The sequence below is a fragment of the Ostrea edulis genome, chromosome 1, assembly GCF_947568905.1.
Source record: "Ostrea edulis chromosome 1, xbOstEdul1.1, whole genome shotgun sequence".
NCBI classification, from domain to species: domain Eukaryota; kingdom Metazoa; phylum Mollusca; class Bivalvia; order Ostreida; family Ostreidae; genus Ostrea; species Ostrea edulis.
Window position 1 is genome coordinate 111,739,473 of NC_079164.1, and position 21,460 is coordinate 111,760,932.

The window sequence follows — 21,460 nt, forward strand, 5'->3', positions numbered from 1 at the left end:
CCCTCATTACTGCACGGCGGGCTTGTTCTTGCGTCGGCGCTTTCGCCTATTCTTTTTCAGTGGCTGTTTGGGCGCATCCTTCACTCCTTCTTAAAAGAAATTCCACTCGCACTTTCCGGAAAACAATGCGTCCTGGGGGCCGCGCGACTAACCGGAGTTCTGCCTCCCAGTCGTCACGCTGCTCTGGAGGGGTGGGGGGCGACGTTGCGGTTCGTGATTGGGGACGCATTGTTTCCCCTCGTCGAGGTGGGATTGACCCGTGCCAAAGCTCTCTGCATTAAGAAATACGACATCTCCTACATAACTTCTCTAATCTCCTTCAAAACTTCTCAAAATCATGCTGGATCAGCAGTGAAGCGAACTGGCGAGAGCGCCGGTATATAACGACGACCATGGACCTCCTCGAAAACATCCCTCGGATCGGAGACGAAGCCAAGATGAAGGCTGACAAAATGGCAGATTTGTGCTTTCCAGAGGAGTGTATTTTCTCATTTTCTTTTTTTACACATGCGATTTCTTTAAATTGAGGATTCTATCTGAAAGATTCTGAGATGCTGGATTCATTAAGCTTAGTTTTATTTTTCTACGCCTCATAGTATTCAAAGAAACAAAGATCAGAGAGCTCGAGTTGAGGTCCAATGCTTCTTCTCGACCACTTAAATTATTCATTCCTCACGTCTGTGAGGCGGTAGAAACACAAATTATAGTTAGATCGATAGAGAAATACGTATTTTATCAAATTTATCAACTTTTGATAGGGCTCTGAACCCTTATTAAAGAAACCCCCATGATTGACACTCAACAAACACACCCCGTGAGCGTGACTTATACAAAAGAAACCTGCATGATCGACACTCATCAAAACACATCATGAGTGTGACTTATGAGGAAGAAGATATATTTTCTATGTCGGTGGATGGCATTGGAGAAGAATATAATTTATTACCAAATGGGAATATTACTCTCAGGAATAATCTGACACTGACTCAAAGATTGACAATTCCTAAACCTACCCTCGATCAGGGAGTTACTGGACGTTTATACATTTTACCTCGTTCTACACAGCCCGATGTCATTTGTTTTTTGGGACGATGGGATTACGGGAAAGGATCTCGACATATTCCTCTGTATAGAGACCCCCGTGAACAACGAGAACTATGGTTACAACAGCGCTTACGAAATTTGGGAAGATTTTCATACAAGACTTTAGCGTTTCCTTTTAAGATTGCCTGTGGTTTAGTGAGAAATTCCACTCGTTATAGACAATTCATTAAAGACTTTGCTCGTAGATACGATAAACAAATGTATATTGTCATTCCAAAATAAATAGTTATTCTCAACCTTGTGTATTCTTATTTAAGCGACAGTTCATAAACATGAGTGTGACTTATGTACAGGGAGATTTATTGAGTATAACAGTGGGTGCGATTGCATAACAATGTGATTGTTTAACGGTAAAACCCCATGGTTTAAGTCAAAGTATTGCCTACAAATTCCCTTGGGCGAATCTCTATGATACTCGACAACCCTTCGGTTGTAGAATTCTACCCATAGAACCCGATCGGGGAATTCCTGGCACGTTACGTATCTTATCATCTGCTAGCGATCTTGATGTGATTTGTTTCTTAGCTCAGTGGGAATATGGAAAAGGAATTCTGTGTATTTCCCTCTATCGAGATGCACCCGAAAAAAGAGAACTATGGTTTCAACAATGTTTACGTGAATTGGGAAGTTTGTCGTACAAGTATTTAGCATTTCCCTATAAAATTGGATGTCGATTAGCGGGAGGAAATTGGTACCATTACAGACAATCTATTCATGATTTTGCTTGTAGCTATGACAAACAAGTATATATTGTCATTAAAGCATAATATGTGTTTGGTAAATAAAGTGTTTCTGGTATTTTTTGTACGTTTCTCAATCATTGCAATAAAAGAATCTTTTCAAAAGATGCTGGTGGCCCATAAAAGGGTCGTGGGTTCTGTTCTAGTCTGTGCCTTTACCCCCCGATGAATCTGCAGAGGGGGCACCGTTTGTAGCGTCCTCCCTACAACTGCACCACAAACTCGCAGCTCACCGCCCGCTGTTTGCGATTGTTGCACTCTAACTTGAGAGTGATTAGCGTCTTGCAGGCAGATGGGGCAGGTGAATCAAATGCATGGTACTCTGTCTGCCCATCCGGGGATGATGGTGGCGTGGTCTGTCGACGGTCCTGCTGATACTGGTGTGTGAATTGGTAGGCCATGAACGACAGGGCGACGCCGTGTCGGAGGTCTCGCAGGGGTTGACGGTGGCGTGTGTGTTTGAGTCACCACTTGACTCGGGCTCGCTCTCGGGCTAGTGGCAGGCTCTGGGGAGAGTACTCCCGCAGTAGCGATGGTGAGGGTGCTTCCGAGGATCCGGGTTGAGATGGGCTGTCTGTTGTTGGTTGGGGGCGACGTTTGGGGGTGGACATGCTAGCTGTCCTACGGCGGGTGCGGCCCTGTCCAAGGTGTTCGTAACGTCGGCGCACCTGGTTCACCAACTCCATCGCTCCCACCCTGTCCACAGGGCTAAACCCCGCCAATTCACTGGTCGTGTTGATCGTTCCGCTCGGTAAACAGTAGCAGCCGGTATCTAATTCCCGGCAAGGTGGAGAAGATCATGCCGCTCGTTACACTACCGCCACTCGTCGTCATTAGAATCTTGTTGCTAGGTCACCAGTGAATCGAACTGGCGAGAACTTCGTTATATGACGAGAGAGCACGGACCTCCTCGAGAACATCCCACGGTTCTGAGACGAATACAAGATGGCGACCGACGAAATGGGTGATTTGTGCTTTCAAGAGGAGAGATTTTTGTCATTTACTTTTTCTAGACGTCCGATATATTAAAGTTTAGGCTTCTATTTCATAGATTCTGAGATGGTGAATCCATCAAAACTATTTTTATGCTGCTGGGCTTCGGGATATTGAAAGAAAAAAAGATCAAAGAGAATGAGTCGGGGTCAAATCCACTTTCACATCCACTTAGAGTATCTATTTCTCGGACATGTAGTAGTAGTTTTTGTAGTAGTTTTATACAGGCAGAACAATCATTTTGTAAGAAACATCATCAGAACATAAATAAATAAATACATATGTACACCTATAAAATGTCCAGTAACCTGTATACAATAGAAAACACCCTATTTTACTTGATTTTCAATCCACTTTTAGGATTTTTCTCATGAAAAATAAAATAAACCCTTCCTCTGAGAGCCTCAACAAACACAACCTACGTTTTAAACAATTTTTTATTCATGTCAAATACAACAATTACAATTTTTGAAAAACGTTTTTCTAAGATAGGTTTTAAAATGTTCTCAACAGTCTGAATTCTTCTTTGGAATCGATATCGATCGGCGGCTACAGTCATTCAGATACTTTTTTCGGTCTTCTTCGGGTAACATATACATTTCATTGTTTTTCAGATTAAAGGTTACGCATTTCCTCGTATTTTGATGAACATGTCGTGAAGATACTGCACTCGGAGGGTCTTGATCTCGGTTGTATGGTCTGGCATCGTTCTCTTTAATTTCTCCCCTATTAAATTAATTAAAACCATGGCCGAGGTGCGGATACGGTTCCCGATTAGATGGCTGCATATCCACGAATTTTGGTCGGGGGTCATTGAATATAAGTCCAATTTTATATAGGCTTTGATAAATTCAATGTCTGGTAAGTTTTCTACCTCCTCAATACACTGTACGACACATGTTTGTTTTTGTGTGTGCTGTCACTTACAGCCATGGTTTAAAAAAAAATGAAATGATTAAAGTCCTTTATGCTTCATATACGCTTCTCGAAGCCAGTCCCTTGTGATACGTTCAATTTCGGTGATATTTTCTGGCATGCGTTTCTTGACTTCCTCCCCCACGATATGAATCACCATCATTCTCTCCTCGCTATAGAGGTTCTTTATCTCACACTCGGATAGGTGTGACTATTCGTTTAGGGTGGATGGAAACACTCCTGATATCAGATACTTTTTAGCATATTGAAACACCACATCACCTTCTCTTTTCTCGAGGCATTGTAATACATGTGTATGCGCTTTTTCGGCGATGTTGTCACTACCAGTCCTGATTTGTTAATGACGAAAACTAGTTAAAACGCATTATTTCCATGAAGCCTTCTTGTAAATTCTCTTGTAGAATGATATCGATGTCTCATGTTTGATCTGGGATGATTTTCCGGAGCTCCTCAGCATACAAATATATCATAATTAGTCGCCCAGGATTTGTGTCTTTGGCTAACGATCTAAAAATACCCGAAAGCTGTCTAGATTCCCAACCTCGGGTATCGCTGATTGAACATAGGCTCTGACAGATTTATTCCGAGATTAATTTTCAACAATCTTGACAAAGTTTATGATATAAGCATGACCGTCTAACCTAATGTTGGAAGTTCCACCCATGGTGAATACAATAATATAAGCCAGAAAAAAAACAGAGCTTTATATTTCATTTTTCAGAGGTTTTTATTTTTCAGAGCTATTAAAAGTTTTTTTATTTGATAGTGTACTAAGGTCATCAGCATTTTTTCTCATGATGCAATTCTTTTTCTTTTTTTTGCCAGGTGTTCTGTGCGCGCGATAGTGGTTTCCAGAAAATCAGTTTCTCTCTGACGATGCAGTGTCAGGTGTTCTCCACGTATCACGCGCTATACGGTGTCATAGGAGAGAGAGACTAACACTAATGTACGCGATAGCTATTTCCGGAAAATCAGTTTATCTCTCTGGATGCAGCACCGTGTTTTCTCCACGTGTCACGCGCTAGACGGTGTCATATGAATGAGAGAATGTTTTAGTACAACTAACGTTAATGCATCATTACCAGAGATTAACATTGAAAATATATCATTACCAGAGATTAACATGGAAGAATACGATGAAAATGTTAGGGAAAATTTGGTGGAGAGAAGACTTAAGATGCTTAGAAAACGTAGATTTCGAAATTGGTGTTTCGAATATGTTTTAGATCGGTGGTCAGAGGAGATTGTTTCAGATTTAGAGGAATCTTACCAGAAATTTACCAATACACAATTTATGACTTTACAGTTATACACGCTGCTTGATGGGACTCGCAAAGTATCGGGTTTTATTAAGCTGAAAAACCTGCGTATCAGACGAAGTGCATGGTGTTTGTTTTGGGCTGAAACCTGTGATATGTGTGAAAGCGTCAGGGAAGTGAGATTTCCGTGTACCAGAGCTCGGAAATTAGAGGATATCATTACCTGTGTAAACAACTACTTTAACTTTTACGATGTCAGTGAACCGTACGAATGTGGTGTGAGAGATTATTGAATTACAACGCCAGATGTTCTGTGCATGCCACAAGCTAAGATTCTTGAAACTTGGTAGTTATAAAAGCGGAGCCTAGTTGTCAGACCTCATTCTATCTCCACATATTCATTAGTTAACATGGCACAGAAACAGCTCGATTTTAAGAAAGCTAAAACCAACTATCAGAAGCAATAAATGGCACAGATCTCGAACTTTCTCCCTACTGAGGATCCCACGGACCAGGGCTTGGGATTTTTCTTCCCCGATTCGCAAGATACTACGGAACTAGAGTTGGGTTTATACAATAACCCACCCACGAGTAGTGAAGATTTACCTATGATCAGGGCAGATTTTGCCATCATCACTACCACACTGGACGGTATTCTCAACCGTATTAATGTGTTGGCCGACGAAATAACGAACCACACGGGGATCTTGGTGAAAAAACTGGAGGAACTAGCAGCACTCAAATCCCGTAAGGAACCAACCAACAACGTCTAGTTAATTAGTTAGGTAGTCTCATGGTACAGTGACGTCACATGCGCCCTTCTTCGACCAACTGATTGTGAAAGTAGAGTGAGATGTTATCAAAAAATCAGCTTTTAGGGGCCTAATTTATACACCATTTGAAATCGGGGCTTAGATTTAAGTCTGTATTGTGGTTAATTATCGCAAAATCTCGGCGAACGAACTATTAGAATTGACTTGAAAACATGAGATGTGTCCTTTAAGTCAAAGTTAATAACTAACGATTAATTAATATGCTTTAGAGTAAAACTATACTCATATAAAACATGAACATCAGATCATACAGCTTTCAATATAGAAATCAAAATTACACTTCCCAAAAATGACATTACGCCAAACTTTTTAAAGAAAATTTTACTCCATGGGAAAGACTTTGATTTTGAAAGAGTGGATTTTATTTTGTGAGAACGAATTTATGTGGAGGGAATCGATTTTATTTCGTGGGAACTAATTTCATTTCAAGGGAATGAATCTTAGTTCGTGAAAACGAAATTCATTTGAAAAAAAAATCCACTTGTTGTAAACTAGGAACCGTAGGTACAGGTACAAAAGACGGTGGGTTAAACTGATCTAAAAAGGTTTAACAAGGATCTCAATTCCACTAAATATTTCTTTTAACACTAACCCCAATGCTGTATTGAAGATTTGCTGAGGAGGTTGATGGGAAGAAACAGTAACTTCTAGCTGATAGGTTTACTATTTTATATTTTGTTCCTAGCACTGGTGCTGTGCTTGATCCATTTATGAAGGTTGTTACTGATGGCTCAGCTGAAAAGAAATTAGAGGTGACATGAATTTATGAATTTCCAATCATTTTTCTTCGATAAATGTATAACATCTTCTATCATATTTTCTTCATATACCTCGTCTTACGCAGCTCTTTTATAAAAAGTAAATTGGTATAATTTCCGATACCGAAAAACATCGTAATGTGCTTGATTTCTCTTATGATTAATTGGGGTTTTAAACATTGTACGAATTTCAAGATTTGTTTATGTTTCAATGTGATAAGCTAAAGAATCTTTTTGACCGCGAAATTGTAATAATTGTTTTATATGATTAGATATTCTGAATCATCAAAATTGACTAACAAAGCTTTCCAAATGAAGCCATTTATGTATACAGATACATACACGATGTAAAATGTCATCGAAAATTATTATAGACGCGTTTTTGTTTATCACGACTGAATAATCAAAACACCAAAACCCGCTTCGAGAACTTACAATAACAATATATGCTTGATCATACTTAGATCAGATTCGATGTTGCTATGAATCAACGATTACTCCAGTTTGTAGTAGGAAATACCTCTTTTTTCACAATTAAAGTGCAAAATGGTTAAACAAGAAATAGAGACGGGAATTTTTATTGAGTGACCAAAACAATTATCAATTATGTCAATTTTTAAGATATCCAATCAATTTTTACTTAAATGATATAGAAATCAAATGTTATATACACATTGAAAGCACATACTGGTGAAAATCATGCTGCATGTTTTCCTAGGTTATTAGTAGCGAACGGTGATTGATATTATAAATCCTTTAAGGAATATTCATGCCACAACTTCTATAAAGAATGCAAAATAGAGTTGGACAAACACGGACCCCTAGATATGCCAAAGAAGAGATTGTGAGCATAGGAGGAGTATTGTCACAATTCTGACTGGAAATAGGAAAACACCTCGTCTTCAATCTGAACTTTTGGAAAGGAAACACACACACACGAGAAATAACTTTATTCACACAGAAAGGGCACACATAGAACCATCCACACTCTACACGCTCACTAGCACACACAACTCAAACACTCAAATTACATAACGTATGACAATAACACAATGTACTTTGCTTAAAGACAGTCTACTTCCCCAAAACCCCGATCGTACAGGTAAATAGAACGTTCAATGATTCATTGGTTTACAATACGATGTGCATACATGGTAAGGATACTTTCACATGTTGGTTATGTCACCACTTGGTATCCGTAGTTGTAACATGCATTTCAGAGATTTCTCATAATGCCTCATCCAGGTATAATACGCTGCTACATGTAGTGGAAGTTGATTTTGGCATTGCTAGTAGTGCAATGACACTCGCATGCAGTACAAGCAGACAGAACCAGTACACGGATTACGTGAATCGCCTCAATGAGTACAAATCAGAGGTCACTGCCATTCCACACATGATTTCACACAGAAAAACGGCACCATCAATACCCATAATAGCACCACCACATTGGACAGATATATGACGACACAGGTTTTCACACAGAGTAAACGGCACCACCAACACACACACATAACAGTACCACCGCACAGGACAATTCTTGACCACACAGGTAATCTATATGACCAAACAGGTCCACACATACATGACTTGAGCGCTCTCTGTTTTAAGGACACACCTTCTCGACGACTCATGCTGAACTGACGCACCCTATATAACTGGTTTTACAAAACACGTGACCTCACTCTCGCCTAAATATAGTTATTCTCTCATACAGGTTAATAAGTTACTATGTACAATTTTTGGCAATACCTCCCCTCTTTAACTTCAAAATTGTGGAACCCATATTTTGAGAATAATGATACTAACTACTGTACATGACGACTGAGGAAATCAACACCAACTGAATGACTTAGAAATTCTAATTAACTAAATCCAATATAACATTTTGATCGTTTTGCTGACAACTTCCCAGATCTAAGTATATCTAAGAAACCTCTAAGAGACAAAATGTGCTCTTCCCAAGTTTCCGAATAAATCAAAATATCATCGATAACACTTCCAGTGTCTTTGAGATCTTTTATCAAGGCTCGCATCATTCAATTGAATGTTACGACAAAATTTGATCAACCGAAAGGCATTACCTTGAATTTAAACAAACCATCAGGTGTTACAAATGATGCCAGTTCTTTTTCCTCATCTCTCATTGGGAATTGCCAATATCCGTAACACAGGTCTACTTTAGAAAAAAGCTTACTTTGACCTATCTTGGCGAAAATCTATATTCTAATATTCTTATGAAGCATAATTTATTTAAAAGCTTCTACATGAGAAGAGAAGGTATCTTGATGCGGGCTTTAACTCGACATTTAGATATATCGACGACGTTTTATCTATTAACAATAGTAATGTTCATTCATATTTTGATTCAATATATCCCTGTAAACTCGAAATAAAAGACACCACGGAGTCTTTCGCATCTGCTTTGTACTTATTGAAAATGACTATTAACGATAGAATAACTCAACTCTATTAATAGCGAGATGATTTCAGCTTCTCCATCGTCAACTTCCGATATTTATGTAACAACATTCCCTTATTGTCTGCATATGGCGTTTAAATATTTCAACTGATTCGATGCACAAGAACTCGTTCTAGGTATGATCAGATTCAAAATGGAGGCAGGCTATTGACACCCAAGTTGATGGTGCAAGGGTTTCAACAATCTCGTTTAAAGTCTGCATTTTGTAAGTTTTATTGTCGTTATAATGATCTCTAGTTTGTCCATATAACCTATCACTGGGCTAATTGCTGTTTGACGTGTTTAATACAAATTTTAAGCCGTTCTTGGCACACTGATTTTAATAACGGTAAACTTGGTTGACGTCATTAAGATATATGGCTCACGGTGGGTGTGCTCGGTCGATAGGGGATGCTCACTCCTCTTAGGCACCTGGACGCCGTTTCATCAAACATCGTAACTAGTTGCGTAAGCTTAGTTTGGCGTAACTTTCTGACTAGACTAAATATTTCATGTAAGTCCGTTTCATCAAATGACGTAAGATTAGAATTTACGCAAGTTTTCTACTAACTTGTAGAAACACTACGTCAGGTCAAACCCTTACGTAAGTACCTACATGTACGTAAGCAAAAAGTATGGCCAGCTGTTTTTAAATATATATGGAAGTTTTAACGATTAGATTTGCGTCGTGATCGATTTGTTCAAGACCAGATGCTTTTAGACGTTTACAACAATAAATATGTATAGCCATAAGGGTTACGTCCCTTTGAAAACTAGAAAATTTATAGCTTACCTTTACTGTATCATTATTTTCCACAAGTGTATATCTGTACATAAATGTTGAATGTACAATGTTATTCACTAATTTCTTTATAAAGTAGTGCACCGTAAAGGGAACATTCACTTTGTTGTATTATATGTAGGTTATTTATAAATCTCTTCAAAACTTCAGCTCTGACTAACTTGGAACAAATGATTAGCGAGCCCGATTAAATTCGGTATATCTCGTATGGTAGGTGGATTTATGGGAGTGTAATGTACATATTTCATGAAAAGTTATTTTAAGATCTACTATTTTCGACTGTATATCTTAAATCTTGAAAAAATATCCCGTCAAAAGAGATACATACTTAGATATTTTATTGAAAGTAGACAATAACGGCAAACTGACAACTTAACTGTATGACAAACGGGATGATTTCAGCTTCTCCATCGTCAACTTCCCATATTTATGTAGCAATACTCCACTATCATCTGCATATGGGTGTTTATATGTCTCAACTGATTCGATATGCAAGAGCTTGTTCTGAGTATAGTCAGTTTTTAAATCGAGGTAAGCTACTGACAAACAAGTTGATGGTACAGGGGTTTCAACAGTCTCGATTGAAGTCAGCATTTTGCAAATTCTACGGTCGTTATAACGATCTAGTTTGTCAATACAACCTATCATTGGGTCAAATGCTGTCTGACTGTTTCATACTGATTGTTAAGCCGTTCTTGGTACACTGATTTTGAGTGCGGATAACTCCGTTTACCTGATCAGGATATAGGGCTCACGGCGGGTGTGACCGGTCAACAGGGGATGCTTACTCCTCCTAGGCACCTGATCCCACCTCTGGTGTGTCCAGGGGTCCGTGTTAGCCCGACTATCTAGTTTGTATTGCTTATAGGAGTTATGCGATTGATCACTGTTCGTTATCTTCACCTTGCATTAAGACGGGATTTTTTTTTTCAAGATTTTTGAAATATCAAAAATAAAGTTCTTCCAAATAAAAAAGAAGGTCTTCGTAACAATTTGATACTTGACGAATTTCGGTGATAAGTGATGTGCAGGATAATCCGTACAGATATATATTTTATGTTATCAAATAAAGAAAAAAACATTTACATGGGAGGGAGGGGCCACCCTGCGTTGCTACTCCACTTTTTTTAACAATACGATTTTTATATTATTCTGTACTGTAAGTGAACGAGATTAAATTATTAATAAAAACTATTTAGCGTGGTATGATTATTAGCATTGATAGAAGAAGTCTACCCCCCCCCCCACCACCACCACCACACACACACGATGTTTTAGGAAAATGTTTTGAGGCACTCATGATAGAAGACTCTAGCACCCCCACGATTGAAGAAAATGAAACCTGTGAGAGAAAAAAATGTGGAAATAACTGCAAAAGATTCCAACACCACCCACTCAACCCCATCTCCGAATTAGGATTTTGCAGATAGGACAAACCATTTTTTGCGTTATAAGATTATTTGAAAAGCCAACATCTAATTTATGTTCCAGCTGGACTCACCCTACCCGCCCCCACTTCACTTTGCAAAACGATGGTACGTGCCTGTATATAATCCCAAATTATAAAATATGCACATATATTCAATTGTTTTAACTCATTTAGGCCCATGAGTCTACATTAATCATTCATTTAAAGTATGGATATATAGTTAATATTCATATACAATGTAGATGTATCGTGTCGACCTACATGCACTTAAAATATAATGACATTTGGAATCATAAAACAACTACTTTTGTAGAAGAAGAGATGTAAAATATATACATAGGCCTATATAGATAAAAAAACAAATTTTGTTTATGGAGTGATATGTTTGATTTAGTATGCAGTGCCCAAATAATATGGTATAGGAACATTTGACTGCCTCTGCCAACACGGCCATCTCTGTCTCCTCCCAATTTCACTTGTGCATTTTCTTTGCGTTCTTTTCATTCATTATTTTGGTCCAGACGACAAGTGAAAAAAAACACCGGAAGTATGATGTACGCATGCTCAGGACGCGGTAACTAAGCACATAAGCTTAGTTGAAAATTTAGTCAAGTAGTAACGTACGCATGCATTTACGTCGTTTCGTGAACCGTGGTTTGCGCTAAACTAAGATTATAGTAACTAGATTTACGTAGTCGACGTAAGACTAGTTAGTTGAACATTTACACTTATTGATGAAACGGCGTTCTGGTTCCACCTCTGGTGTGTCCAGTGATATCTATGTGTCAGATTAACAATATCAGCCAACGGCAATATATTTCTTTTAATGAATTTGTGATGAGTATTTGCTGAATTATTATCCCCTTCCATTGTCAAATGAAAACAAAAACCACTATCTAAGATTATTTGGATAGACTGTGTCAAATAAGCCGAAATCACCAAATATATTACAGTCCATATAAAGAGAGAGCTGCAAAACACCATGGATTGATACTATTTGAACAATAACTGTTAATGGGGTATTTTAGTTCATATTGTTGCACATAAAATGTAATCAAATATTTATCGAAGTTGCCATCAATACTTACTTTGAACAACAAGAGTATATTCTTTGGATGATGATGCTATTGAGCACGTCCAATTTCCTGTGTCAGTTGTATGGCGTAACGAAGTGATTGTCACTGCTACCGTTGAGGAGTTAGATGAATATACATATCTACCAGCATCACTGTTTGGTGGATTGCATAGATTTGTATTGTCACACGATGTCTTCAAACTGCCATCTTTGGTAAGGGAAATGGGAGAAGTGAAGTCTGATGGTGCAATAGTGCACACAAGACTCACTGTTGCCCCTTTAACTGTGTCTCCATCTGGATTGAATTCAAGACACAGAAATGCACCTGGAATAATAGTTTGTTGATAAGTAACAATATCATCAATTACCAAAGCAGCAAAAGATACTTGCAATATTTAGTAATAACAACCCTTAACATGTTTAGGTCATCCACGAATTTATACATGTGCATATTTCTTAGCATGATAGGCCATGATTCAATGGAAATTGTGGAACAGTTAGAGAGAAGTTCCATTTGGCAAAAAGAATACAAAACCAATGTAAATCGGGAGAACTTTATCACAATCTTACAACAACATGTAAATAGTATAAGGCAACAATTGGCACATTTATAACGAAATACGAAAATAATTTTAGCTAACAAATAAGCTTAAACAATTGCGTTTGAACTAATGAATGTTGCACCCCAAATCCTCGCCCCATCCCAAATCGTTGACGGCGACGATTTGCGATGACATTTCATAAAATGTAAATTAAGAAATGTTATTATAAACACCCTTCTACTTTCAAGCCTGTCCAACTATTATCAACTGGAAATATTACAGAATTATCTAAACTTGGTAAATACCTATATAAATGTTCATCTATTAGATCTCAGTTATTTTAAGATTATCTTCTGTATTTATTCTATCCTGTCTATGTACGTCAGTATGATATATTATGTTCTGTTACTATTTCATTGTATAAGTTGTTATTGTATATACTTTATACCAATGAACTGTATGGTTCTTGGTCAATAAAGAATACAATACAATACCCCACATCGTCGCCCCGGCGAGGATTTGGGACAAGATTGGACTATCATTAGGGCGACGGATGTACTATGGTACAGTACCTGTAACATTTTTCTTGACATGATAAACGATAGAACACGATACCAGCACGATACGATATTATACACGCACGATATGATAATATACACGCAAGATACGATAGGATACATGATATACCTGATAAACACAAAACACGATAAACGATCTTCACGATAAATGGAAAACCTGATAAACGCAAAACACGATAAATGATCTTCACGATAAATGGAAAACTTTATAGAAATGTTATACATATTTCGAAGCGATTTATACAACGCGGCTGAGTTTAGGCTGTCCCCATAATTACCAGTGCTGTACATAAATGTACGTTACCACACGGGCACATTACATGACGTCACAATGAAAAATATGTCAAGACAAAGGTCATGACGTACATATCTACAGTACTTTTTCGATTGAAAATGTCAAAATATTTTTTCGTTATTTACCACCGCTGTCAAAGGATAAACCTCAATCGTGTAAAAGTTTCTGTCAAATGGGTTATATTAATTCTCTTTGATATTGAAATAGTTTCAATTTCTTCTTTATATAACATACAAGCTAAAGTAATATTCACATTATATTGTGATCTTGATATCACCCTAATCTGCACGTATATATACTTTCACAATGGACTCATTTGCATAAACAGGGTTTCCGTACATAAACATTTCATCATCGGCACGACACCCCGAGGTTTTTGAGTGAAAGCTGTTTGATTTATATGTAAAAATCACTGCATCTTGCATATTCAGTGCAAAAATTAGACATGTTACAAGTCACGATAAACTTGATCCCAACACTTTTCAAATTAAGAAATTTGTATGCTTTGAAGTTATATTAACTTCAACTTGCATTGGTATCTGGATATCGTGCCAATGGACCGATTTATACATACACGGTACGATTTTATCTTGATATTTCATCACGTGATACACAGCTGATGTAGAGACTGTCGGTCTAATGAAAAATGTATGGAAGGTCCATATGCACTTAATGCTATATGCATATTGTGTTTGTATAAAAGGATTGTGTTTACAAAATTTGTCAAATATTGACCTGTTTATTTATGTTTTTTCCCTGACATATTTCTATGGCCCTACCTAACACAACTGCGAAAACGAAATTTGAATATATGTAGTTGTATTATACAAAATGAATTGTGTTGATAACAACACCGAAAAATATCAACATACATGCAAATAACATGTACTTCCAAAATAGTATCTAACTGGAAGGTACGTGTAATATACATACAAATAAAGACAAGACAATACTTTTCTGCAATTGTTGTGGTTTTGTAATAGAGGGTTTTGTTTTCAAAATTCGTCGCTTCCTCCGTTGCAACTAAATGTGATCGTTGACTTTTTCAACTCGTAACTTTTGCTACCAGTATAGAAGAAACAACCTATAGATGTCTCTTAATCATACGTGTAAGTATAACTGTATTCTTATCTTGCTACTAGCACTAGTGGAAATACTAGTTTTATTATCATTATTCATAAAAATTATGTTCTTATATATTTTCAATATTTTTGTCATTCACATTCCTTGTTTGTTTGTTGTTGTTTTTTTTTTTTTGTTGGGTTTTTTTTGTTGTTTTTTGGTTTTTTTTTCTTCTTTGTTAAATGCATTAATTGGTCCAGTTTCATATCGCAATGTCGTACATTTCTCATATATCATTTAGAATTATTCCTTCATGTATTTTGGTACATTGGCAACTATATTAGATTTGGTATATAGCTATAAAGACGTTTTTAATTGTTTGTGTTGGTTTAACATGTTATCACGCTTGATTTTAGTTCGTTGACCGCGAAGTTGCTTACTTATTTTGTGCCACATTCCCCCTTACCTCGCCAATGGTACATGTAAAGGGCGCACTATTTGAATGTCGATAAAGAAGAAGCGATTACAGGTGTTTACCACCCTAAACTAAAGGTGTATTCCTCTCAGATAACCTGTAGGCTCTATTGAAAACTCTAAAAACATTGGGGGAGAACATACCTATTAGTTGGCATTGTGTGCTGTCAAAACACATCCCAGATAAAGACCAACGGGTTCCCAATTATCGACCAATTAATTGGCGACGTACGCAAAGCATGACAGGTGTGGGTATCCATGATACTGACGTTAGAACCCATAAATACACCCTATACCTAAAATGGTAGATCTACTCAGTTTAGGGCTTCATTTAGGAGTATACATGTAGGTATACCTAAAACCTTTACACATCGATCAATTGAATCGGGAAATATGAAGTGACTGGTGATATATAGGACTTAGCTGGTTAAATTATTCTATTGGACGTAAACAGTAGGTACTACGCAAATCATTATATTCTGGGGTGTTTTTTTTTACTTTAGGGCAGCAAAGTTCAAAGATAAGATTGTAAACTGCAATAGACTTTTCAAAGGCCTTCGACAAAGTTTCTCACAAGATTCTTTTATATAATTTAGACCACTATGGGATTAGACACAGTCATCTGCAATGGATCAACAACTTCCTTGTAAGCCGGACCCAACAAGTGTTACTGGAGGGTGTTACATCATCTACAGCCCCAGAACAATAAGGTGTATCCCAGGGTAGTGTGCGTAGACCATTGCTGTTCCTGTTGTTTATTAACGCCCTACCAGATTGTGTCTCATAGGGATCTACAGCAATGTTATTTGCAGATGACTGTGTCCCCTACTGGTATATCAGAAAGGAGGAGGACGCCATCAAGCTTCAAGAAGACCTAAGAGTTCTACAGCAATGGGAAGGTAATTGGTTGATGAAGTTTTACCCACGAAATGTCAAGTACTGCATGTCACCAAGAAAAGGAAGTGTGTAGAATACCTTTACAACATCCATGGACATACCCATGAAGTGGTTGATTCTGCCAAGTCCCTTGTGGTTAATATCCACAAAAGTTTGAAATGGACTCAGCACATCAACCAGATAACCAGGAAAATAAACTCAACATCAGCTTTTCTGCGGTGTAACATCCATCAATGCCCACGTGAGACCAAAGCTCTATGCTATAAGACATTAGTCTGTCCCTTGCTGGAATATTCAAGTGTTATCTAGGACCCGCATATGGTAGAAAATATCAACAACAGTGCGATGGTACAGAGGAAGCTGCTAGAATGGTAATGGATGGTTTTAGGACAGCAAGTAGTGTCTCCAATATGATCCAGCAACTCAACTGGCCCTTACTACAGGAGCGCAGAGCCCAGGCCAGGAGTATTATAATGTACAGGATTGTGTATCAGCTGATTGACATTTCTTCTACATTCCTGATAGGAACCATTTCTCTAAAAGGGAAAACATCACCTTCCTTGTGCCCTACGCCAGGACTACAGTTTACCAGAAATCGTTTTTTCTAGATGGGATTAGGATTTGGAACTCTTCAAGTGGTGAAGTACCATACAGGAAGAAGAAGACAAAGACGAAGAAGAAAAAGAAGAAGAAGAAGAAGAATCTAGTCGGTAAATAGCTCTTTAGTTTAGAGCTATTCCATATGGACCCGACTTCAACTTTAAGTATATCTTGGTATAGATATTTCAAATCTTGTAGCATATTAATGATTAATTTCTACAAATTAGTTGTATAGAATGGAAAGCTGCATATAAACTTACCAAAAAAAAAATAATTAAAAAACATTGTGGTCTGTTTAACAAAAAAGATTAAGAATTGTCGTGGATTTTATTATGACAATACTATTTTAGATCTATATCATAGATAAGGACAAATATCTTGGCATATTTTTATAATCAAATGGTACTGTAGTTTCTTGTGATGAGTTTGCTGCTAAAGCTAGAAAACCTTACTCTGCCCTGAAATATAACATTCCCTTTGCCCAGATCTTTGGTGTCAGGTCGTTCCATATCATGGTTGACCCGTCCCTACTCGATCTGTCCCTAGATGGTCCGTCTCGTTGTCGAACCGGTCCATTTTACTTAGTCGATTTGGCCCCCGAATCTTTTTTATTAAAGATATAATAAATGATTGATTGATTAAGAAAAAAGGGATGATTTTGCATGCATAGTGTAACATGATTTGGCAGAGATATTATAAAACAATTTTAGGTATCTGAAGTTAGAAATTATTATTTTTGTTTGAAGTGCGATAATCAGTGCGAATATTTATGAAAAAGCATGCTCATTAATTATTGTAAAAAAAAAAAAAAACATTGTTATTTAAGTTTGTACCTCAATCAAACATTAATAGTTGTGAAAAAAACAACACTTTTAGAGGTATGCTTTGTTTTACGATCTTTGATCATTAACCTAACAATTTAAAACTTTTTCTTTAAAAAAGGCATTGCTCAAAGCTTAGGAATATTTTCAAGCTACCGAAACTAAGGATATATAATCTGATCTTCAAAATGGTCTGTCATTTAAATGTAAATAACAATTGCAAAATCGTTAAAAAACTTGGTAATCATTTTTTCTGAGGGCGGGATCGACCTTGGGACGTATTAACTAGAGGACAAATAGTCTAGGGACGGATTTATAATGGGACGAATCGGCTAAGGGACGGATTGATAATGGGACGATTCGCCTAGAAATCCAGGTCTTTCACTCAATTGTGGATAAAAGAAAGGCGAAGATAACGAACAGTGACCAATCTCACAACTCCTATAAGCAATACAAAATAGATAGTTGGGCAAACACGGACCCCTGGACACACCAGAGGTGGGATCATGTGTCTAGGAGGAGTAAGCATCCCTTGTCGAACGGTCACATCTGCCGTGAGCCCTATATCTTGATCAGGTAAACGGAGGTATCAGTAGTTAAAATCAGTGTGCCAAGAATGGCCTAACAATCGGTATGAACCACGTCAGGGTATATATGAATAAATTATTGTTCCAATTCTAACAATACATCAAAAATATAGATCTCTGATTTTAATACAAATTTCAACAAATTTGAAAAAAAAAACACCCTTTGAAAAGATTGAAAATTTCATCTTGTAGAACATTCTAGGTGTACACATTAAAGCATCTAACTTGGCTACAAAAATTGAACTAGGTAAATCCCCTTTACATGTTAAGATAATTTAGCCCGCATTTAAATACTTTCCAGATTGACGAAATCAAATGATAATGATAAACTTGGTTTAATAAATGCATTCTTGGAAGATACAATGTCGAACACTGAAAATCTAAAATGTTGGCAAAGCTTTATAAAACAATGACCTACATTTGTGCAGTTACTCCCCTTACACCGGAAGTTGGGGCGTGCTTATGATTGCAGTCCTAGCCTTCACATAAATAGTGTTAACAAATAGTGTATAGTAAAGATTAAGTTACCGAATTCTCCATTATGCTGAGTTTTAACAGGTTGCATTTTATCTAAGACACAAAAAAAGTTTAATTTCTTCGATTTCATGGAGAAAAATAATTTTAATATGCACTTCGTCAAATTATAGAGTTGGGGAGGTGAGGGGGTGTTAAAAGCGTATTTGACGTTATTTCTGTCCAACTTATAATGCAATTAATACCAATAATTTCAGTAGTAATCTGATTTAAAAACAAAATACACCTACAATTAAATCACACTGAAAGCATGTGATATAATCAGGCACGTTGCATGGTGACTTCATGATATTGCCCTACAATTCTTGACAAGTAAATCTTTTAAAAATCCAAAGCTCGAGAAGGAAGGTTTCAATGGTTGATCGTTCAGTTCCATTCATTGGTTAAATTTTACTTTTCCGTTATACCATTCACAACGCTGTTTTTTTAACAGGGGGGGGGGGGGGGGGGGGCTTGCAGCTTATCTTTAGAGCGAACTTTGCAATTACGTTGCATGGAATATTAAAAGGGGAGAGACCCATTGTTACTACGTGCCTGAGAATTGTTTTTGTGCTCATTTGAGTAAATGAAGTGCAAGAAGAGCCGTAAGTTGAATGAGTTACATAAAATTTAACTTTCAAAAGATTGAATCACACGCACGTTCCATCGTTTAAAAAAAGGGGGGGGGGGTGATTTCATAATATTGCCCTACATTTCTTTACAAGTAATGGTTTTTTTTAAAAAAATCCATGTTCTGTTTATTGCCACCTGGTGTACATCTAGCAACAAGCAGTTTTGTTCAGTGTGAAATTATAAATTGATAATGTACATGTATGCATTGCTTGCACATGTGTTTTTATGCATCTATTATTGCATGTGTTTTGGTTGTCGAAAATAGTGATAAAAGTTAATAATGAAGAATTGCTGATATACTAAAGACATCCTGATTCTGATCTAAAGAAGTCGAAGAGCAGTTAATATTTACATACTTTCTTTCATCATTATCATACACTGTTTGCAAGAAAACCACACAAGAGACACATACTAGTAGATGTTATCAGTAACTAAACTATTATTGCTCAGTTAAACTATTTTTTAAGTCATTACACTTAATTCTAAGAAAAAAAATTTAACTGGCTCTTTTGAATGCAATCAAAATTTGTATAGTTTCCATTTATTCCCTAAATGACACCGTCAACTAAGGACCGCAATATGCTACACGCCATCTGTAATCATGGGGAAATAACTCGCAAAGGATTGTGAAAAATGTAGGCCATTAAAATGAACATTGAATATTAATTGTGACACAACATATAAAATATTTGGTTCTAGGCTTCATGATTTCTTTGTTAATAAAACCTTAAATTGAAGAATTAAGAATGTTAGTAGCACTCAATGTGGAAATCGTTCATTTTATATCATTTTGTAACTATGAAGACAAAACTAGAAATACAACCATATGTGTGTCTTCAAATTCACAGGAACTTGCACTCTTATCTCACAAAACTGAGATCAAGTGCACATTAGTCATATACATGTATAGAAATAGGTAGATATTGTAATCATGTCATTTCTACAGAGAAAGCAGATTTTTCTACTATTGTAAGACCAGTGTTGAAGATGAAAAACATTTCACTTGATTGTCCTTTATACAAAGATATAATAAGAAAAAAGTATTCAGAAATATCATATGATTATCCTATATCTTGTTTACTGAATCCTCTTAATATTTTATCTACAAAAGAAATTTGTTTATATATCAAGAGACTATTTATACTTTAAACACAATGTATGTGTGTATATTTCATACTACATGTGCATGATTAACAACACTTGCATGTGCTTTAATGCCAATGAAGATCTGAATTAAATTGAATCTAAATGCATAAAAATAAAATTTCACTGAGTGAACATAATTTATTCTTGGAGTCCATACAACACATTGTAGACAAAAAAAAATAAACTACATCTCTTAGGAAGAATTTTGATTCACTATTGCCAAATGTTTAGGGTTACTAAGTTAATAAACAGAATAGAATAAAAGTCTAGAGGGGTCAACAGAATAATAAATTGGTAATCGTATTACACATTGTAAAGTCATCATACTCACCTACGTATACGCTTCATGAAAAGGTAGTCAACATTTAAAAACATAAAATAAATTGGCTTTTCATAAAAAAAATCTTAGAAATACATTGTTTTGGTATGGACTCTAATTAAAATAGTATTATGATAAGTTCAAAGAATCAACACATTCAAAACTTATTATGCAACTGCAATATACATGTAATTCATCTAAACAAGCTTAATCAAGCTATATTTCAAATAGCTTTATAAAGCTATTAGCTTGATAAAGCTATGGAAAACTTATACGGTACCAATTTTGATGCACCAGATGCGCATTTCGACAAATACTGTCTCTTCAATGATGCTCTAGCCGAAATTTTGGAAATTCAAAATAACAACAAACTTGTGAGGGCTAAAAGTAAAACTAGAGTGCCAAAAACTGGAGCCAAATTCGACCAAGGATAGAGCTATGCATGAGGGAGATAATCCTTAATTTTGAAATGAATTTCTAAATTTTATCCCAGCAATTAGATATACATCCGTACATTCAAGCTTATAACGAAGTACTTAGCTACTAGACTGTATATATCCTCTGTGACTAACAGTTCACCAGCAGAGTCCTCGACTGTTGCTT

The 21,460-nt window shown here is 36.6% G+C and overlaps 1 protein-coding gene across 1 annotated transcript in view; it reads right to left on the bottom strand.

Moving 5' to 3' along the window:
• The window catches only part of LOC130051336 (uncharacterized), a 181,289-nt gene that overhangs the window by 114,339 nt on the left and 45,490 nt on the right, over nt 1–21,460 (bottom strand). The window contains exons 3-4 of the mRNA XM_056153300.1: nt 12,404–12,715; nt 6,458–6,600 (exon numbers count right to left, since the gene is read on the bottom strand). Of these exons, the coding sequence (XP_056009275.1) occupies nt 6,458–6,600; nt 12,404–12,715 (455 nt within the window). The remainder of the gene's footprint in view (nt 1–6,457; nt 6,601–12,403; nt 12,716–21,460) is intronic.